This window comes from Microcaecilia unicolor, chromosome 4 (assembly GCF_901765095.1).
Source record: "Microcaecilia unicolor chromosome 4, aMicUni1.1, whole genome shotgun sequence".
Classification (NCBI taxonomy): Eukaryota; Metazoa; Chordata; class Amphibia; order Gymnophiona; family Siphonopidae; genus Microcaecilia; species Microcaecilia unicolor.
Genome location: NC_044034.1, coordinates 93,716,760 through 93,732,260, shown reverse-complemented (window position 1 = coordinate 93,732,260; position 15,501 = coordinate 93,716,760). Strand labels below are relative to the sequence as shown.

Sequence of the window (15,501 nt, the reverse complement as noted above, 5' to 3'; positions counted from 1 at the left end):
CACTCCCAGCATGCACAGATACACTGCTATTACTGCTAGACATTTTGTGAATACCCTGGGAGCCGACATGAGGCCAAATGGCAGTACAGAATACTGGTAATGGTGTTACCCTATTTGAAATCTGAGGTACTTCCTATGATTGAAAAGTATTGAAATGTAGATATAGGCATCCTTTAAATCCAAAAAGCATAGCCAATTGTTTCCCTGAATCATGGGGAGAAGGGTGCCCAGGGAAATTATCCTGAACTTTTGTCCAGGAATTTGTTCAGTGCTCTTAGGTCTAGGATGGGACGAAATCCCCCTGCTTTTTTGAGTACAAGGAAGTACCTGGAATAGAGTCCCTTCCCTTTGTCCCCTGATTGCATGGGTTCAACCATCAACCACATTGGCCTGGAAAAGGGTGGAGATTTCCTCTACAAGAAGTGCTTGTGCTGAGAGCTGAGTGATGATGCTCTCAGTGGGCAATTTGGTGGTCTTTGACACCATTGCAGGGCATAACCAAGACAGACTATTTGAAGAACCCACTGGTCAGAGGTTACAAGGGGCCACCTGTAATGGAAAAAAATAATTCAGCCTCCCCCTTATGGTAGGCCGTCTGGGATGGGTACTTTGAATGTGGCTATGCTCTCTTATAGACAATCAAAAGCTCGTCCTTGCTTGAACTGAGGTGCCGGCTGGGGCTTCTGAGGACAGGGCTGGCGAGGATGAGAATGTTGGGCCTAGAAATGCTAGGCAGATAGGAAGGCGGTGGAAGCCTATGTCTTTGAGTGTAATAAGTTCATCATCTAGGCCCACTCAAAATCCTCCATGAGGAAGAGGATGCAGCTGGAGGGTGCCAAGAGAGTTTGGATGATGTCCCTACATTTCTTTCTGTGGTTGGCGACCTCCTCCTCCTCTCAGCGGCACATGTGACAGGAGTTTCCAATGTAGAGGCAGACCTCCTCAGCCGAAATCTTCTAGATCCAGCGGAGTGGTCACTATTGCTGAGCACCTTTCAGTCCATAGTCCAATACTGGGATCTGCCGGTGATAGATCTCATGGCTTTGGTGTCGAATGGGAAGTTTAGTCAGTTTAACATAGTAGGTGATGGCAGAAAAAGACCTGTACGGTCCATCCAGTCTGCCCAACAAAATAAACTCATATGCGCTACTTTCTATGTATACCTGACCTTGATTTGTATCTACCATTTTCAGGGCACAGACTATATAAGTCTGCCCAGTACTAGCCCCGCCTCCCAATCTCCGCTAAGCTTCTGAGGATCCATTCCTTCTGAACAGGATTCCTTTATGTTTAACCCAAGCATTTTTGAATTCTGTTACCGTTTTCATCTCCACCACCTCCCCCAGGAGAGCATTCCAAGTATCCACTACTCTCCATGAAAAAATACTTCCTAACATTTTTCATGAGTCTGCCCCCCTTCAACCTCATTTCATGTCCTCTAATTCTACCGCCATCATAAACAGTTTCCACCGAGAAGGCCAACCTGGTGCCAAAGCAGAAAGCTCCTCAATGGAAGCATTGCCAGTGCCTCAGAAATAAGAGTACTGAGCTCCTCTTTATGAAACAGTACTTTCGTATCATCCCCCTCCTCAGGAGGAAGCTCTCTCTCCTCTGAATAGACCAAGGCCACATCAGATAAGGGGGGAGTAGCAGATATAGACCTCAGGAGTGGACAGATGAGGCTAAATGAGATCTCTTAGGAGCAGAGGGGCGAGAAACTGAAGAACCCTGCAACTATGACTGTCCCTACTTCAGTAAATAGGCTGGACATCTGTCCCTGCCAACAGGAATTCCTTCCTGTGACTGAAAAACTGACTAACCTAATGGGAAGATTAGTCAGTTTTTCAGTCACAGGAAGGAATTCCTGTTGGCAGGGACAAATGTGCAACCATGGAGAAAAAGAGGGAATTCACACACATTTCTGAAAAGAAATCAAGGGAAACCAGCAAGGGTGGAAGTGGGAGTGTTCCAAATGACCATGGCAAACAGTTGAGTAAGAGCATTCAAAAGTTTATTGCCAAAGGTAAACTGACCCAAATAGACCATCCAGTGTTTCCCAGGGAAGATAGTCACAATGCTATTCATTGTTTGGACAGTCACAGAGCGCTGCACTGTTATCTTTAGTGGACAGAGGAATTTCAGATGGACAGTCTTTTTATAATGGTCAAAGGGCAGAAGAAAGGAGAAGCAGCCTTGAAGAGTACAATTACTAGGTGGATCAAAGAGGCAATAACTTTAGTGCTTATGTGCAAAGTGGCAGGTGGGAGCCTGAAGGTTTGAAGGCACATTCTACAAGAGCTCAAGCTTCTTCATGGGCAAAACATGACTTGGTGCCTTCTTGGGATATTTGCAGAGCGGTGACCTGGTCTACTCTCCATTCGTTTGCCAAGCATTACCAGTTGGATGTTCAAGCGAGACAGAAGACATTCTTTGGATCTTCAGTTTTATCTGAGTACTGCTTTTGTACTTTCTATCGGGAATGGTCTGGTGAGACTCAAAGAACAAACATTAGCAGGTAAGATCTAATTTCTCCTTTCTTGTCATCTCTCCAGACTATTCCTGAACCCACTCAGAATTTGGGGAGGTGTTGGTGTTTTTTTTATGTTTCTCTGTATTTGCATGTACAGCCTTTATTCAGATGTGACCTTTTGAGGAACCTAAACCAATGCACTACTTTTTCTATGTCAAAACAGTTGAATTTCTGCCAGTTGATTTCTTCTTCCCCTAGGTCATTCTTCTTTGTTCTCTACCATGTTTACTTTGTCAACAGAAATACTGATGGGCTCTGGGCTGCACAGGTGTTTATATCATGGCATCACTCAGTAAAAAAAAAAATAATAATAATAAAATTTATTTATAGTCCATGTTATCTACAAATGCTAAGAAGAGAACAGTTTACCTACTAATAATAGACAAAAACTAACAATCACATAATGTTTTAAAATCAACACAAAATATTTCACAAAAATGTTACATTTGAATCATAGGATGTAATTTAATCACTCTTGAATCCCATAAACTTGACAAAAAAGTCTCCTTCCTAAACCGTGCCATGTTTTGCACTGCACGAAGTTCAAACAGCAACATATTCCATAGTTTGGGACAAATAATAGAGAAAATAGATGACCTATATTCCTCCAGTCACACCATACGATAAGATGGCACATCAAGCAACAGTTTCTGAAAAGATCTCAACAAAACTACTGGCTGGTAAAACCTTAGCATGACACAGAGAATGGTAGAAACATACTGGTTAAGGGCTTTAAAAACAAGCTGTAAAATATTGAATTTGATTCTATAAAGGTTGTAGATAATCAATTTAGAGATTTTAAAACCAGGGAAATATGGTTAAATTGCGAGATGCAAGTTCCAGCACCAGTCTCACGAGATTGCTACTGGAGGTAGCGGCAGCCATAGGAGCCAACTTTTCAAAATTATTGGGGGTGCTAAGCCTAATGGAAATAACCCCTCCCTGGACGTTTCTCAATATTGGAGAGTCGGTTCCTATGGTGACAGCCATTTTGGGTTTGAATAATTTGCTTGGGGGAGGAGGGGGGAAGAGCGAGAGCGGGGAGGTATGATGGATGTAACAGAGCTTCTGGTTCAAGCGCGAAGGTGCGGGCAGCAGCAGCGGAGGAGGGACATCATGGAAGAGTAAGAGAACGGGAGGAATTTTGGGTGCCACAGGGGAGGGAGGGTAGGCCCACATATAAACCAAGATCAATTTTTTCAGCCAAAAAAAATCTGTTTATATTCAAGTATATACAGTATGTTCAGGATTTAAGAACAGTGACTGCTACCGTATAGAAGAGGAAAGCAGAACAAATGGAGAAAACTATTCAAGATACATTTATCTTCATTTGCTAAAAACTTTCCCAAATTACTTGACATGCAGTTCATAGATTTGTTTTTAATTTAATGACTATTGCTTCAACACTCAAAATAATTACAGTTCTACAACTATGCAGACAATTTTATAACATCCCAGGAAGTTTGCATCACTTATACTACCTGTACACTAAGAATTTAAGTCACTAAAACTCTAATTATATTTATGATCTCACTCCTAAGCTTATGAGAAAGTTATCTGAGAGCAACCTTCTCACTGTTCTGTCCTCTGACAGTCTTGCCCTGATTTATTATGTGGCCCTGGGATGAGTTTGATACCTTTGCTGTCATTCTCACTGCAGAGTCACATGAACGATGCATTCTGGATGGTGTGGTTCTCAGGCAATGCAGCTTCACTTGCCTGTCTGCATAAAACTGTTATTATTGGTTGTGCTGTTGCTACACTGAGTAACAATGTAGGGTGATAAGAAGCAGAGTTAAATACCCCCTCCTCTGCTTGGATAACACAATGAGCAACATCTGACTGGAGCCTGTAAAGATAGATTTCTCAAACATACACTCTACAGCTGGGTACTCCTTAGACACTAATATTTTATCAAATTCCTCCATAAACCCATTTAGTCCCAGTGTTTTATGATGTTTCAAGCTCTTAATGACAGCAGAAATTTGATCCTATTCTAGCTTAAGCAAGGGCAGGCCTGGAGTCTTAAATAACACAGACAGAGAGAATTTTTAAATGAAACAAACCAATTTATTTGAGAACAGAAAAATGGGTGACCTGTTCCTCTCACAGGTCAGGAGGCAGGGCTATGATGTGCACTGATTTGTCTTTCAAAAAAGCAGCACAAACAGCTTGCTTCTGGCCTGGAATCCCAGGGTTTCAGTTCTCTCTTTCCTAAAGGCAGCACAATTGGCCAAGCTTGGCCCTCAGTTTAAAAGTCACAATTTTAGAAGTGTTCCAAGCGAAACTTAGCCTACCTGAGAAAACTTCTGCAGGACCTCTCCTCTGGGCCTCCCTGACAAATCTATGCTAAGAATTTTTATCCTGCATTGACCATGCCCTCCCTGCTCTGCACCTACTGAGTCATCTCTTTCTTGCTCTGTGGTTGTGAGGGAGTGCTCTGTTAAGCAGGAATGGTAATTTCCAATAGACTCCTCACAACCCCCCCCCCCCCCCCACACACACACACTTTGGAATAATATATGACACTTATATCCCACACTTATATCCCCATCAAAATTCAGTGTGGCTCACAAAGAAAGAAAACTGGACCAACTCCAAGAATTTTACAAATTAATAAACAGCCTACAGTTAAAACACGACTAATTCATATTTAAGAATTTTCTAAATAAAATAAGTTTTCAATAACTTTCGGAAAGCCATATAATTAGCTTACCTTCTGATATCAATTGGTAATTGGAAAGCCTGCAAGCTTCCTATCTACCCTTGAGAAAGATATGATAGTTTAACCATGCCAACATTACTTCTTTGCCTACTATTCCCTATATGAGTAAAACATGATAGAACTGGGATAAAATCTTACTTATCTGTACATATGAATTATTTCTTGCTCGTTTCACACTGCAGTATCATGGTAAAATGCACCCCATCTACAGTCTTAAAAGAGAAAAAAAAACACGCAAGGCACAGACCCATCTTACTGCCATATTTAAAAAAAAAAAAAAAAGATGCTTTTAATATAACAAGGAATTGAGAGTTCTTTGGTGTATAAAAGTATTTAGAAAAGCCTGTAACTGAAAATAATTGCTCCTTTGCCTCAGATGACATGTTCCTAGCCAACTGCATCTTGGCTTTCCTCAACTATCTACCAAGAGCTATAATCTTCCCCCATTCATTTTCCTCCTCACTAATAACATAAGAAACCAGCCTCAAATATTCTCCACGCTCTTCAAGAAAACTCCTTCTGTTAAACAGTTATATATTTCATGAATTCAGAGTCCTCACACAAACCCACAAGCATTCTACAGACTGGACCTCTTTCCAACCAAACTGCAAATACACTGAAGCACAGCCTGAAATGATTCCAATCCTAAAATGGTTGCCGTGACTTCAGCAGCAATCTCACAAGACTGCTGTTGGAAGTTACGATAGCCATTTTGACTACAGAGAAAGCATGGGCAGCCATTTTCACTGCGGAGACAGCATGGGCAGGAGCAACTGAGGATCACTCCTGCCCGTACAAGCCACTAGACACCACAGTGGTATGGCAGGCCCAAGAGAGGGGGGTCTATGGGTAGGCCCAGGAGAGGAGGGGAGTAGTTGAGCTCCTTTGGGTTGGGGGGAGGGGGTAGTAGAGGAGGAAGTGGAGATTGGTCCCACTTGGGAGCTAGGCTGGTTTCATAAAACATAAGCGTAGCTATACTGGGTCAGACCAATGGTCCATCTAGCCCAGTATCCTGTTTGCAAAACAGTGGCCAAGCCAGGTCACAAGTACCTGGCAGAAACCCAAATCATGGCAATATTCCATACTACAAATCCCAGGGCAAGCAGTTGCTTCCCATGTCTGTCTCAATAGCAGACTATGGACTTTTTCTCCAGGAATTTGTCCAAACCTTTTTGGCTGAAATCAAGTGGTAAATTTCATCCAGATTCAGTTTCGTTTGTCCTCTAAGCCCAAGTAAATACCTTGAAGCCCATTTTTAGTTTGCTTAAGAAGAGAAAGTGGCTCAGTCATTTGAGCAATGGGCCTAGAACAAATCCCACTTCTATTCGCAACACTCCTCTGACCTTGGGTAAATCATTTCACATTGCCTTAGATACTCCTTAAAAGTTTAAGCTCTTTTGGCCAGGGACTCATACAGTACAAAAATTAGTAGTATAAAATAAGTATAATTTATTAAGTCTGAGTAGGGCATCATCCCACATATCATTATTAAATGTAACAGAACACATTTGAGCCTACAGACTGCAAGAGACAAATTATAAAATATAATTCAATAAATAAGTTTCAAGAATTCATAAATTTTCCATGAACATCTTGCAACTCTCCCTTCTAATCCCAAAACAGACATACAGCTACAAATGTCTCCGACAATAAGGGTTTGACAGTTATAACAGAATGCCTATGTCCAAAAAGATGCCTGTTTTATTAAACATGTTGAGATGCACACATTATAATTGTTGCCCTTGAAAAAAATGTCCAATTGTGTTAGAATATCATCTATTGGAATAATATACAACTCTGCTAATAATTGCTGGGTAAGTATGTAAAGTTCTGCTTTTCCTTTATGGATTCATTTGCTTTCATCATTTATCTTTGATTTAGTGCTTTCCGTTTTTGGGGGGTCTCTTTGTATTGTAGGCTACTCAAGGGAGTGTGTATTCTCTATTGCTCAAGATTTGTTGTTATGTACAGTTTCAAAGGCAAAATAAAAAAAGAATTCTGTTACCTTTCCTTATTTATAATCACAGGTACAGGATAAGACTGATTACTTTTATTACCAGTGCCCAACTGGCCATAAGAATTGGCTCCCCAAACATACAGCACACCTTCATCGGTTAGCACCAAGGTATGTGCATTGCCACAGACGACCTGCAAATAAAGAATAGGAAGAAACATGCACATGACAAAGATAAATGTGTTTAATCTATCTCATACTCTTCAAGTATAAATTAAACCAGAGGCGTAGCTGGACTTCGGCGGGAGGGGGGTCCAGAGCCTGAGGTGAGGGGGCACATTTTAGCCCCCCCCCCCCCCCCCACCAACCCGCCGTCGCCTACCTTTGCTGGCAGGGGACCCCAACCCCCGCCAGCCGAGTTCCTCTTCTTCTCGCAAAAGGCTTCCTTCTCTTTCTGACGTCCTGCACGTACAACTTGCAGGACGTCAGAAACAGAAGGAAGCCTTTTGCGAGAAGAGGACCTCGGCTGACGGGGGTTGGGGTCCCCCGCCAGCAAAGGCAGGCGAGGGGGGGGGTCGGCGGGTCGGCGGCAGGGGGGTCGGCGGGCCAAATCTATGGGGGCCCAGGCCCCCCTGGCCCCACGTAGCTACGCCACTGAATTCACACATTTTTGCGGGCACAACATTTAAAACATCAGATCTGATATGTAAAACATATTCGGGGCAGTTCTATAAATTGACACCCCAGTTTAGGTGCCCCAATGCCGTGCACCAAGTTTCTGTTACAGAATGTTAATGTAAGTCAGTACTGACGCATCCCATCAACAGCAGGCGTAAGTTGACATGCCTAAGTACACCAAATGATACATGTAATTTATAGTATTCTATAAACTATGCATGTAACTGGGAGACATGTCCATGACCCGTCCATGAGTACCCCCCCCCCCTTTGCGATTAGGCGCTACGGCACTTAGTCACTACCTTACAGAATAGGGCCTAACAAACACAGGCAATTGTCAATGGCATCTTTGACACCTGTAAGTGGAACATATTTCTAGGTGCCAGTTTACAGAACTACTCCTTTTAAATTCAGCTTCTTGTTTACTGGGGAAAAGAGAATATATGTTGTCAAAGTCAATCCAAGCAAAATAAGATGAAACATCTAGAAAACATATGGAATGATTATGTCATAACCAAACTCTGTAAGCCACATTGAGCCTGCAAATAGATGGGAAAATGTGGGATACAAATGCTATATATATATATATATATATATATATATATATAATTCTTCCGGCTCTCAATGTGGGTGTAGGCCCTCATGGGTTTAGAGAACTAAGTAATTTGGATGGGTTAAAGTGATTCCGAATATCTGCTTTACCAGACGACTAAATTCTCTGAAGTCTACAATGGATTAGAATCATTGAGCCTTTCTGGCTATCAGAAGTACCATAAAGCGAAGGTATTTACCTGTAAGCAGGTGTTCTCCAAGGACAGCAGGCTTTATATTTTCACAAGTGGTTGACGCCGACCCGCATCGCCCAGTCCAGAACTTAAAACAAGTATAAGTAGAGCTTTGTGGAGCGTGAGACACACTCCACCGTGCATGAGTGAGTGCCATCCCGCTCACCGCAAGAACGCGGTCTCCTCAGTTTAATACTACAACAAAAATAAAGTAAAAATAATAGAGGAGACAACTCCAAGGGGAGGTAGGAGGGACTGTGAGAATATAAAGTCTGCTGTCCTCGGATAACACCTACTACAGGTAAGTACCTTTACTTCTATTCTCACAAGTGGAGAATCCCTAGCATTCAGGCTCACCAAAAACAACAAACAGTAGTCAATTGGGCCTCACAAAGGCGAGGACACAACATAGATTATACAACCAAGTGAGAGTGTAGCCTGGAACAGAATAAAACGGGACTGGGAGGTTGGAGTTAGATTCTAGACCCCAAACAGATTCTGCAACACAGTCTGCCCAAACCAACTGTCACGTCGGGTATCCTGCTCAAGGCAGTAGTGTGATGTGAATATGTGGACTGAAGACTACGTTGCAGCTTTGCAAATTTCTTCAATAGAGACTGACCTCAAGTAGGCTACTGATGCAGCCATTGCTCTGACATTGTAAACTGAGACAAGAAATGGTGCGTTTCCCGATGGCGACCCTCATCCTGTTGGAATTAAAACAAACAAAAACTTGGGAGGACTGTCTGTGGGGCCTGATCCGTTCCATGTAGTAGGCCAATGCTCTTTTTCGCTAGGATGGGCATGAGGTTGAGGAAAGAATGTTGGCAAGACAATCGATTTGTTCAGATGGAATTCTAACACCACCTTCGGCAGGAACTTAGGGAGAGTGCAAAGGACTACTCTGTTGTGATGAAACTTAGTATAAGATGCATCCACCACTAAGGGATGAAGCTCACTGACTCTACAAGCTGAAGTAACAGCCACCAAGAAAATGACCTTCCAGGTCAAGTACTTCAGATGGCAAGAATTCAGTGGCTCAAAAGGAGCTTTCATCAGCTGGGTGAGAACAACGTTGAGATCCCATGACACTGGTGGAGGTTTGACAGGGGGCTTTGACAAAAGCAAACCTCTCATGAAGCAAAAAACTAGAGGCTATCCAGAAATGGGCTTACCCTCTACAACATGATAAGCACTAACTGCACTCTTACGGAGGTCTGTGTAGGGCAAGCAAGGGGATCTAGGGCCTTGCTTTCACACCAGACAGCAAACCTCCTCCATTTGAAAGAACAGCACCTCTTAGCGGCATCTTTCCTGGAAGTCATCAAGACCTGGGAGACACCTTCCAAAAGACCCAAGGAAGCAAATTCTAAGCTCTCAACATCCAAGCTGTGAGAGCCAGAGACTGGGATGTAGAAGAGACCCCTCAGACTGCGTGATGAAGGTCGGAAAACATGCCAATCTCCATGGTTCTTTGGAGGATAACTCCAGAAGAAGAGGGAACAATATCTGCTGCGGCCAGTACGATGCGATCAGAATCATGGTTCCTTAGTCTTGCTTGAGTTTCAACAAAGTTTTCCCCACTAGAGGAATGGAAGGATATACACACAGAAGACCCTTCCCCCAATTGAGGAGGAAGGCATCTGACGCTAGTCTGTCATTGGCCTGAAACAGAACTGAGGGACCTTGTGGTTGATCTGAATGGCAAAAAGATCCACCAAGGGGGTGCCCCACACTCGGAAGATCTTGTGGGCTATGCCCATATTGAGAAACCACTCATGTGGTTGCATTATCCTGTTCAGTCTGTCAGTCAGGGTATTAATTTGCCGTCACATTCGAACAACCTCCTGACACAAAGGGCATGATCTAGTGCCCCCTTGTTGGTGTAATACATTGCAACCTGATTATCTGTTTGAGTACAATTTGATGAGACAGCCGATCTCTGAAAGCCTTTAGAGCATTCCAGATCGCCCGGAGCTCCAGGAGATTGACCTGAAGATTTGTTTCCCGAGGTGTGTGAAGCCCATCTATGTGAGCCACCCATCTCAGGAGAGATGCAACCATCATCAGCACTTTTTGTGGCTGAGGAATTTGGAATGGAATTCCCAGAGTCAAATTGGATCGAATGGTCCGGGGACACTTGGGTGACATCCTCTAGACTCCCTGTGGCTTCATACCATTGAGAAGCCAGGCTCCAGTGAGCTGACCTCATGTGAAGACGTGTCATGGGTGTAACATACACTGTGGAAGCCATGTGGCCCAACAATCTCAACATCTGCCGAGCTGTGACCTACTGAGAGGCTCAAACATTAGAAGCGCAACGAGAGCGTCTGCTTTTGTGTCTGGAAGGTAGGTTCAAACAGTCTGGGTATCGAGCAGGGTTCCTATGAACTCCGATCACTGGACAGGGCGAAGATAGGACTTGGGGGAGTTTAAAACGAACCCTAGTAACTTGAGCACATGAATAGTCATTCACATGGACTCCTACCAGCTGAAGTGGTGCTCTTTACAAGCCAATTGTAAAGATATGGGAACATATAGACTAGTACCACTACTACTTATCATTTCTAAAGCACTACTAGACGTACGCAGCACTGTACACTTGAACATGAAGAGACAGTCCCTGCTCGACAGAGCTTACAATCTAATTAGGACAGACAAACTGGACTCCCAGTCAAGATGCTGCAACTACTGGTAGACATTTGGTGAAGACCCTGGGAGCTGACACAAGGCCAAAAAGCAACACGCAGTACTGAAAGTGATGTGTTCCCAGCCGAAATTGAAGATACTTCCGGTGGGCTAGACGTACAAGTATATGCATCCTTTAAGTCCGGACAGCACAGCCAATCATTTTCCTGAATCGTTGAAAGAAGGGTGCCCAAGGATGCTATCCTGAATATTTCTCGGACTAGGAGTTTCAAGGTCCTTAAGTCTAGGATGGGACGCATCCTCCGTTTTCTTCTGCACAAGTACTTGGAAAAGAATCCCCAGGGGGTCCCGTGATGCTTCAGGGCTGAGAGGCCGCTCGAGAACCTCGCTCCGTCTCTGAGGCTTAAATTATCTGCAAATAAAGCCCACTTCCCGACCCCACTGAGGCGAAAGGCAGATCGCTACACGGAGAAAGAAAGGTAGTAGCGAAGGAAGGAGTTTGGGGCCAAATAGGAGGGTCGTGCAGTGTTATGCCGGCGAAAACGCCACGACCTCAAAGAGAATGCACGCAGGTCTCCCCACCTAAGATGGCGACCGCATCCACCCCAGCAGCGACGGCGACCGTGGTCACACTGCAAGATGAAGCTGTACGAGAATTGACCAAACAGCTGACAGCAGTGCTGGATGACAGACTTTCCAAGCTGCAGGCATCAGTGGATAACATAAATGAGAGTCTGGAAAGACAAGCAACGCGGTTGCAACACGCAGAGGAGCGAATTGGCAGACAAGAAGACCAATCGGACACGCTCGACAGGAGACTGGCTGAGGTGGAGGAGTTGGCAAAAACTCTTTCCCAACAGACGGACGATCTCGAGAACTGTAGCAGACGCAGCAACATACGAATTATTGGCTTGTCAGAGACAGTTAAAGATCAGGGCCTGAGGGACTTTGTTACAAAATGGCTCCCAGGGCACCTTAAAGTGAAAAATCTGCAAGGCCAGGCTCGGGTGGAGCGAGTGCACCGCGTGGGCGTTGTATCAAAGAGAAAGAAGCGACAGAACTTGGCTATCTGCTGGATATGCGCAGAGAAGGAGAGGGAGGAGTCGAAGATGACTCCGAGGTTGCGGGCAGATGAAACGGGGAGGATGAGGGTGCCATCAACTGAGATAGAGAGTGGAGGAAGAGGAGAAGTGGGTTTTGGTGGAAAGACGATAAGCTCGGTCTTGGAAATGTTCAGTTTCAGGTGGCGGTTGGACATCCATGCAGCAATGTCGGATAAGCAGGCCGATACCTTGGCCTGGGTCTCCGTGGTGATGTCTGGTGTGGAGAGATATAGCTGGGTGTCATCAGCATAAAGATGATACTGGAAACCATGAGATGAGATCAGTGAGCCCAGGGAAGAGGTGTAGATTGAAAAAAGAAGGGGTCCAAGGACAGATCCCTGGGGAACTCCAACAGAGAGCGGGATGGGGGTGGAGGAAGATCCATGAGATTGTACTCTGAAGGTGTGGTGGGAGAGATAGGAGGAGAACCAGGAGAGGACAGAACCCTGGAACCCAAATGAGGACAGTGTGGCAAGAAGTAAATCATGATTGACAGTATCAAAAGCAGCGGATAGATCAAGGAGGATGAGGATGGAGTAGTGGCCTCTGGATTTGGCAAGGAACAGGTCATTACAGACTTTAGAGAGTGCCGTTTCTGTTGAGTGTAGAGGGCAAAAACCGGATTGAAGCGGATCGAGGATGTCATGAGAGGAGAAAAAATCAAGGCAGTGGCTGTGAACAGCACGCTCAAGTATTTTGGAGAGGAAGGGTAGGAGGGAGATGGGGCGGTAGTTGGAGGGACTGGTAGGGTCAACTGATGTTTTTTTGAGGAGAGGTGTGACTACGGCGTGCTTGAAGGTGTCAGGGACAGTTGCAGTGGAGAGAGAGAGGTTGAGGATATGACAGATGGAGGGGGTGACAGTATGAGAGATGGTGTTAAGTAAGTTGGTGGGGATGGGATCAGAGGAACAAGTGGTGCATTTCGAGGAGGAAAGAAGGCGGGCGGTTTCCTCCTCGGTGATATCAGGAAAGGAGGAGAAAGAGGCCTGGGTTGGTTGGTTGAGGGAGAGGGTTGAAGGGTGAAGAGGAAGAGGCGCCTTGGTAGTGAACTCAAGGTTGATCTTTTGCACCTTGTCGCGGAAGTAGTCAGCCAGTGATTGAGGTGAGAGTGAGAGGGGGGTGGGAGCGGAGGGCACTTTGAGGAGGGAGTTATGGGTGGCGAAGAGACGACGAGGGTTGGCGCTGAGAGAATTGGTCAATTGGGTGTAATAGTCCTGTTTGGCAAGGAATAGGGAGGACTGGAAGGAGGATAGCATGAATTTGTAATGAAGGAAATCTGAATGGGTACGAGATTTCCTCCACAAGCGTTCAGCAGATCGGGCGCAGGAGCGAAGGTAACGGATGCAAGGGGTCAGCCAGGGCTGAGGATTAGTACATCTTGTGGGACGGGAGATGGATGGTGCAAGGGTGTCCAGAGCAGAGGAGAGAGTGGCACTGTAAGCGGAGACAGCCTTGTCGACAGACTCGGAGGACATGATGGAAGGGAGGAGATTAGAGATAATGGAGGATAAGGTGGGAGGGTCGACAGCCTGGAGATTCCTGGAAGTAGTGGTTAGTGTTGGGCGGGACTGCGGGGGAGGGTGATGCAGTGTGAAGGTGATCAGGTGATGGTCAGAGGGAGGAAGAGCTGAGGCGCAGAAATTGGAGGGTGAGCAGGTAGAGGAGAGGACAAGGTCAAGACAATGGCCGTCTCGGTGAGTAGGGGTGGTGGAGCATAGCTGGAAGTTGAAGGAGGATGCTAGAGTGAGGAACTGAGAAGCGTGAGGGTCGGATTGGTCATCAACGTGTATGTTAAAGTCTCCAAGAATGAGGTCTGGGGATGAGGGCTCAAGAAAAACGGAGAGCCAGGCATCGAAGTCGGTAAGGAAGGAAGATAGGGACTTATCAAGGGGGCGATAAATGACTGCAACTCTGAGTGGCAGCGGGTAGAATAGACGGATGGCGTGAACTTCAAAGGATGAGAAGCAGTGAGACTGCGGTAGGAGGAGAGGTTGAAAACTGCAGGAGAGCGAAATTAGTAACCCGACGCCGCCACCGCGGCCAACTGGGCGGGGAGAATGGGAGAAGAGATAGCCTCCATGGCATAGGGCCGCAACTGAGGCAGAGTCATCAGAGGTGAGCCAGGTTTCAGTTAGGGCGAGGAGTTGGAGAGAATGGGAGATGAAGAGGTCATGGGTAAAGGAGAGTTTGTTGCAGACAGATCGGGCATTCTATAGGGCGCACGAGAAGGGGAGGGAAGAGGGGGAGAGGAGGGGAATGGAAATGAGGTTGGAGACATTCCGGAGTGGTCTGCATAGATAGGATGAGGATTGGTGTGGGGGACCTGGATTGGGATTGATGTCCCCAGCGGAAAGTAGGAGAAGGAGTAAGAGAATACGAAGAAGGGTAGGGGAGGTAGGGCGACGAAGGCGGGATGCGCATAGGAGGAATGGAGATGGGTCAACAGCAGGAAGAAAATGTTGAAGGTTGAGGGCTAAGGAGAAGGAAGGGGAAAGGAGAGAAGATGAGGTGATGAGGGTAAGGGGAGGGTAAAGTGTAGTAGCAGTGCAAAGTGTTTTTGGGTTAAGAAGTAGGTTGGGAAGGGACAGCATCAGGAAGAGAGTGTGTATAGGGGACATGGCAATGCAGAATTGGATTGCTGGAACACTGGAATGTTGGAATGGGTGAGACTGGTAGGCTGGGCTACTGGGGGAAGGTGATGAATTAGGAATAGATGTAGTTGGAAGAGGTCAGTAGTGATAATTTGGCTGTAGGAAGGCTATTTAAGAGATGTCACTCTAGCGGTGGGTGGGTAGTGGGGAAGGGTGGGAGGGACTAAGCCTAAGAGACAGAGCTGTTCTCTGCAGGGAGACTATCTCTAAAAGGTATTTTCTCTGAAAAAAGTTGTTGCTTTTGAGACAGAGCTGTAATCTGCAGGCAGACTCTCTCTAAAAGGTGGCTTCTCTGAAAAAGCAGTTGGTTTTGAGGCTGAAATCTGCTCTCCCCAGAAAGAACTAGTCACACCGCCAACTCCAGGCTCCGCTCATTCTGCCTCGCCTCACCCTATGCTTGGAATCAACTTCCTGAGCCCTTACGCC

General features: G+C 45.5%; 1 protein-coding gene across 4 annotated transcripts in view; it reads right to left on the bottom strand.

Moving 5' to 3' along the window:
- The window catches only part of RCBTB2 (RCC1 and BTB domain containing protein 2), a 228,079-nt gene that overhangs the window by 51,270 nt on the left and 161,308 nt on the right, over window positions 1-15,501 (bottom strand). For all 4 annotated transcript variants that reach the window (XM_030200479.1, XM_030200478.1, XM_030200481.1 and 1 more), the window contains exon 8: window positions 7,261-7,403. In XM_030200479.1, coding sequence (XP_030056339.1) covers window positions 7,261-7,403 — 143 coding nt within the window. The remainder of the gene's footprint in view (window positions 1-7,260; window positions 7,404-15,501) is intronic.